At 36.1% G+C, this 7,016-nt stretch overlaps 1 protein-coding gene across 2 annotated transcripts in view; it reads left to right on the plus strand.

The window, feature by feature from the left end:
- The window catches only part of ipmka (inositol polyphosphate multikinase a), a 12,332-nt gene extending 6,331 nt beyond the window's left edge, over nucleotides 1–6,001 (plus strand). For both annotated transcript variants that reach the window (XM_016561762.1, XM_016561764.1), the window contains 3 exons: nucleotides 1,999–2,171; nucleotides 4,209–4,290; nucleotides 5,038–6,001. In XM_016561762.1, the coding sequence (XP_016417248.1) occupies nucleotides 1,999–2,171; nucleotides 4,209–4,290; nucleotides 5,038–5,540 (758 nt within the window). In that variant the 3' untranslated portion in view covers nucleotides 5,541–6,001. The remainder of the gene's footprint in view (nucleotides 1–1,998; nucleotides 2,172–4,208; nucleotides 4,291–5,037) is intronic.
- The last annotated feature ends 1,015 nt before the right edge of the window (nucleotides 6,002–7,016 follow it).

The raw sequence follows: 7,016 nt of genomic DNA on the forward strand, positions 1-7,016 counted from the left end.
GATCCAGCAAGGGTCCAGTGATGTCCTTCAGGTAGGCCAGGACCAGTCGCTTAAATGACTTCATGATCACAGACGCGAGAGCGACAGGTCTGTAATCATTAAGTCCAGTGATTTTGGGCTTTTTGGGGACCGAAATGATGGTGGAGCGTTTGAAGCAGCAGGGAACTTCACACAGCTCCAGAGATCTGTTAAAGATCTGTGTGAAGATGGGGCTCAGTTGGTCAGTGCTGACTTTCAGACAGGCAGGTGAAACACCATCTGGGCCTGAAGCTTTTCTAGATTTCTGCTTCCTGAAGACCCGGTTCACGGGGTGGTAGACTGGCCTTTTCAAATCGGCAGTAAAACACATTCAGATCGTCAGCCAGTTGTTGATTCTCCACAGACTGTGGGGGTGGTGTCTTGTACAAGGTGATGTTCTTGAGACCAGTCCATACTGACGCCGGATCATTGGCTGAAAAGTGTTTTCTCAGCTTTTAAGAGTAGTTTTTTTTAGCCACTCTGATCTCCTTTGTTAGTCTGTTCCTGGCCTGGTTATACAAGATTTTATCCCCACTTCTGTAAGCATCCTCTTTGGCGTGACAAAGCTGTTTGAGTTTCCCAGTAAACCACGGTTTATCATTATTAAATGATAAGAATGCACATATCTTCACAGAAACTGATATATGAAGCCGGTGCGATTCCCTCTTCTGCGTCTGTATGCGCATTTGAACAACACAGCTGTACCTCCGACTAGAATGTCCAACAAATCCGACAGTTTGAAAAGTCCTTGTTGGTGCGGGTGAGGAAAAGAAGTTCATCCGTTTTGTTGAGAAGCGAACGGACATTAGTGAGATGAATGCCTGGGAGTGCAGTTTGAAAGCCGCGCATGCGGAGCTTAACCAGGGCGCCGGCGCGCTTCCCTCTACTGCGTCTGAACAACACAGCTATACCTCCAACTAGAATGTCCAACAAAACGTCTGAATAATCAAAAACCGGAAAAATATTGTCTGGGATGTGTTGCTTAAGGGGTCATTGGATGCCCATTTTCCACAAGTTGATATGATTCTTTAGGGTCTTAATGAAAAGTCTGTAACATAGTTTACCCCGCTCCTCTCTTCCGAGCAGCTCTCTGAGGGACTGTTTACTTTTTATTCATCGAGAAACTTGCTAATTAGCACATTATTAGGAAAGGCGATTTGCAAAGATTCATTAAAAAACCTTATACTCACTTCTTCTGTATGTGAAGCTGGATCACGAATGATTTGTGCGAACATAGCATTTATGTAGATCGGGGGCGCATTCCCTTCAGAAACAAACGTAATCCACTGCGTCTTCAGCTGCTCAGATGTCGGGAGTAAATGACGACTGCTATGTTCATTATTACATCCAACAACAGAACACCTCAATCGCTTAGGAGTCATTCTTGTCTACATCTGCTCCGGCGGTGAAACAATGGCGGACTGATGACAGCTCACTCAGGGCGGTTCTAAGGTAAGACGCCAGTCCAGTCTGTGCTGAAACGCTACTGTCAATCAAACTATCGTGGGAGGGGCCTGTTTTTGTGACGTCACACAGGCAGGCATCTGAGATCGGCTCAATTTGAGAAAGGGGTAAAGATTTTAGTAGATAAAAAAAAAACACTGGGTGGATTTTTATCATTATAGGATGGTTGTGTACACACACTGCCAACACACATTTCAGTTCAAACAACTTGTAAAAGTGCATGTAGCATCCAATGATCCCTTTAAGGAGTTTGTCTCCGGTAAAACTTATAGAAGAAGAATGACAAAACACAGAACAAACAAACAAAAACATCAGAAGAGTTGCGGAGCTCAGTGTCGTGGCTGCCATTTGCGGAGCCATCTTGTTGACTACAGATCAATAGTGTACTTTACAGAAAAACAATTGTTTGCAAGGCATAAAAATGTTCCAAAAAATGGCTGTAATTCTGTCATTTGGGTCCACAAAAACTCTAGTGTGAAAGTACTCTCAGAACTCTTCTTCTCTCCTATCTCTCAGAGCTGTATCTGAAACTGGAGGATGTGACGAGGAGGTTCTTACGGCCCTGCATCATGGATGTGAAGATCGGGAGGAGAAGTTACGACCCGTTTGCGTCAAAAGAAAAACGTGAAGAGCAGATTAGCAAGTATCCTCTGATGGAAGAGATCGGGTTCCTGTTATTGGGCATGAGGGTGAGACAGTGTGTGTGTGATTTATTAACTTTCCTTCTCCTTATTATGCAGGATCTCCTGTTTTTCTGCTGTTTTATCTCTGTATCCTCCTCTCGGTATCTGATTTTCTTATTACAAACTGTGAGGCTTCATAAACACAATATCAAGCTTCAGATCACCCGAGTGAGGGCTCTAAAGGTTCGGTGTCAGTGCTGCACAACAGAAATCCCCGTCTGCTGTCTAGTAAGGCTTGATCAATATTTAGAGCTTATCCGGACACTTGGTTAATTACCTCTGAGGAATACTGATAAGACATTTGATGATAAGATTGTGATGAAACCAGCAGTCAGTGCACACACTCCTCTGCTTTTGCTTTCTACACCTCATTGTGCTCCACTGGCTGTGAAGAAGGTCACATGAGAAGAGATAGATAAAATTAATTCAGTCATTGAGTTTAAAGATCGCCTGGTTCTGATGCATTTATCATGATACAAACAGTGACATTTTATGCTCATTCACTGAATTATAAGTGACTGACTTTTTTGTTAGTTTTTTCTTTGTGGAAATCCCTATTAAAATGTGGCTAAAAAGTAAAATTGCTAAAATTGTACTTTTCCAAAATGCTTTCCAAAAACTGGTAATCATGAAATTAATTGAGATAATTTTATTGTATTGACACCCCCAAGTTTTAAAATAAAAAAATAGATAAAAATTAATTTGCATATAATTTCTCAAAAATAAGAATTAAACTCTGCTTACTTGCCATTATATTTATTGTTAACTTTTAAACTATTAAATAACTTTTTCACTAATTGATATAAAGCTGAAGTGAAACAACACTAATATTAAATGAAAAACTTAAAAATATTTAGGAAAAAAGAAGAAATGTTGCTTGCCAACTAAATGAAATAAGTTGAAGGTGAATTAAAATAAAAAATATATATATTAATTCTAAATTAAAAAACTAATAAAAATAACAAAAACACATAACAAAATTACTAAAACCTAAACTAAAATAAAAATAGAAAATATAAAAATAAAATCTAATTCTAAATATGAATAAATACTATAATAATATTTAAATGATATTAAAATAACAATGTTCCTTGCAAAATACAAATTTGCTTGAAATTTGCTTTGACTGTACGGAAGATTTTCCTTGCCACTGTTGCTAATAATCTTTGTAAAACCACTTTTGAAAAAAATGTTTATTCTTAAAATAAATATAAAAATATAAAAAACATCTGTGCCCTGTTAATCTGAAAACAACTATGATAAATATTATCAATGATAAATTACAGCTGAAAGGACATTTTGTCAATGATGTCACACTGGATAGCTCCGCCCACCATGAAATCCCGCTCCACACAGTTTTAATCAAACATGTTCTGATTGACTGTGCAGCATTTTTCTTACAGTAAAGACAGACAAACCAACCCAGGAAACATCCCCAAATTTATAAGACAATCAAATTATTTGGATAAAGAAATTATGTTGCATTTTACTATTGACGTTTTTTGCAGCCTTGTAAGTTCCACTAAGGTGTGATGCCTCCATCTCTTTTCCTCTGTTTCCTCTGTTGTTTCCATCCCCCAGCCTTTCAGTAAATCATCTTCTCTCTCTGCTTTCTCTTCTTGTTTCTTTGCACCTAATTGGTTCCAGTGTCTCAAGGCTGGGAAATATTTGCCAGCTGCTGTCACCCTCTCCTTCCTCTCTCCTCTCTCTCTGTTGCTCTTGCTTTCCGTGTTATTTCAGCTTGTTTCATTTGTTTTGTAGTGTGGAAGGATCCATCAGTGAGGTTCATCACATGCCAGTCTCTCCAGAGCTGTTCTAAACCTAGTGAGATGCCTATGTAGACAGCATTTTAAGGCCTCATAGGCACAATCAAGATTGGACTGTTTTACCTAATATCTGTCTGTGTGGTGTATTTAGCTAAAGCTCATTTCTAGACTTCAAGGCAGGCCTGTTGTTTTGAAACAGAGCTTCTTTCATGTTTCTCTTCATTGCAGTGTTTGTGATGGATCTCCTCTGATCTTCTTTCTCATCTTCTCACCTCAGGTGTACCAGATCAACTCAGACAGTTACATCACTCATGACCAGTTCTATGGACGCAGTCTCGGAAAGGACACTTTAAAATATGGTGTGACTCCAACTTTATTATTATTATTTCTTTTATGTTATGTGTATGGAATTATATTTCTTTCTTTCTTTCTTTCTTTCTTTCTTTCTTAAATTATAAAGCTCAAAAATGTTTTATTAGCTCCATATTCATTATTATTATTATTATTATTATTATTATTGTTGTTGTTATGTTTTTAATTGTGATTTCCAGGCTTTGAAACAAACAAACAAACAACAGCAACAACAACAATACTACTACTACTACTACTACTACTACTACTACTAATTATTATTATTATTATGCACAGGGATCTAACCATTTTATTTATTTATTTATTTTAAATGTAATCATTATTTAAATTGTGATTTCCAGGCTTGGAAAGCAAGCAAACAAACAAACAAACAACAACAATAAATAATAATAATAATAATAATAATAATAGTTGTTGTTGTTGTTGTTATTATTATATATTTTTAATTTTATAATTTTTAATTGTGGTTTCTAGACTAAATCAAGGAAGGAAGGAAGGAAAGAAAGAAAGAAAGAAAGAATTGGATGGATAGATAGATAGATAGATAGATAGACGGACGGACGGACGGACAGATAGATAAATAGATAAGATATAGATTGATAGATTGATTATTTTACACATTATTAGAATTAGTAATAATGTGAACTATGTTTATATTAATGCTAAAAATGAAATAGCGATTCACGTTGATCATGAAGCCACAAAAATTAATCTGTGAATTTTTATTCCCTTAGGCCTGAGCAGATTCTTCCACAATGGTCAAGAACTACAGAGGCATGCAGTTTCTCTGATCATCTCCAAAATCCGAAGCATTCTCCGCTGGTTTGAGATCCAGACTCAGCTGCATTTCTACGCCAGCTCTCTGCTGCTGGTGTATGAAGGCTCTCCTCACACAATCAATAAATCCAAACACAAGCCAGCTGATCCAGCAACAGAACATCAGCAGGGGGAGCCACAGAGCAAGGCTTTGAGCTTTCAGAACAGTTTAACACACAGTCGTCCGTACTGCCACGACATTCAGCATGAGAGGAACACCAACGGAAAACATGGAGGAAGTATAGAAGAGCAAGATGAGGAAATTGGAATGGGGGATAAGAAGCAGTTTGGACAGGAGGAGACAGTGGAGGTGAAGATGATCGATTTTGCTCATGTATTTCCCAGCGACAGTCCGGATGAGAGCTACATGTACGGACTCAGGAACCTTCTCTCAACTTTAGAACAAATACTGAAGGACTGACATCTGTCCATCTGTCTCTTCACTGGTCGGATCTTTCTGACTGTTGTTTTAAAGCCAGTGCAGATCATTTCACACACATACACAAACATTGCTGATGCCTTAATTTGGAAAATAGGTTTATTATATATTTATAGGGATATTTTTCTTAATCTTTTGAGATAAAAGAGTTCATTGTATTTTGAAAACACTTTCAGAACTTAAGACTCTGGATAAGAAAGGCTTGGCTGTCAACAACTAAAAATGTACTAAAAATATAGGTACTGTAGAACTCAGGGAAAAATAATCATGATATGATAAAGCAGTTCATCTGTGCTGTCAAAACACTTACAATGTGAGTTACTGATGTCTCATAATGACTCCACTTCTGATGCAACTATTGATGTTTTTATTCTAAAAATGCACTTTGATTCCAAAGTAAATTATAGTTAGATTTATTTTTAACATTTATATTTACCTTATCACAGCCAAAAATATCCACATTAGTGTACCTTTTAAAAAAGTTATTTATTTTATTTGTATGAATATTTCAAATTAATTTTGGATGATATAAATCTGTAAAAACAATGCATTAAATTATATTCATTATATTATATTAAATTATATTAGTATATTTACTTAAGAACTTTAATTGTTTGAAAATAAGAAAAGTTCCCAAGAACATGCTCAATGTTTTTCAAATAAATGTAAAGTTATACAATGAATGCATTTTTTCTTTTTCTTTCTTTCTCTTTCTTTTTTTCTTTCTTTCTTTCTTTCTTTCTTTACATCACTTACATTAAAAAAAAAAAAAAAAATCACATATCTACATAAAAACATGTTACGAGAGAAAATACTTGATGTATTACATTTAATTGAACAAAACAGAATTAGCAATGAGCAGTCATTAAAGGAATAGTGCACCCAAAAATGAAAATTTGCTGAAACTTCACTCAACCTCAGGCCATAAAAGTGGCAGATGAGTTTGTTTCTTCATCAGAACAGATTTGGAGAAATGTAGCATTACATCACTTGCTCACCAATGGATCCTCTGCAGTGAATGGGTGCCATCGGAATGAGAAAACCTCACAATAATCCACATGATTCCAGTTCATCAATTAAGGTCTTGTGAAGCCAGAAGCTGCATGTTTGTAATGAACAAATCCATCAAGACATTTTAAACTTCAAATCATTGTTTCCAGCTAAAATACCCACAAAGGTGCAGCTCCTGCACCTTTATGTATGACATTAAATATACAGAATTCATAATAATATGAAGTGTTAAAAATATCAGACTGATTTTATGCTGCTGACATTCTTTGTTGGTAAGATCCAACTAAGTTAATTCTAATAGCATTTAAAAGCTACTTTTCATTTGACATTTTACCCCAAATGTCTCAAATCTCAGAACGTAATGTGTGTAAAACGTCTAATGGACTAGAAATGTCTGTGAAGCATAAAATGCTTTAAAAGTTATACTAGCACTCCTGTGATAATATG

The sequence above is a fragment of the Sinocyclocheilus rhinocerous genome, unplaced genomic scaffold (genome assembly GCF_001515625.1).
Source record: "Sinocyclocheilus rhinocerous isolate Xijiao unplaced genomic scaffold, SAMN03320098_v1.1 scaffold1069, whole genome shotgun sequence".
NCBI lineage: Eukaryota > Metazoa > Chordata > Actinopteri > Cypriniformes > Cyprinidae > Sinocyclocheilus > Sinocyclocheilus rhinocerous.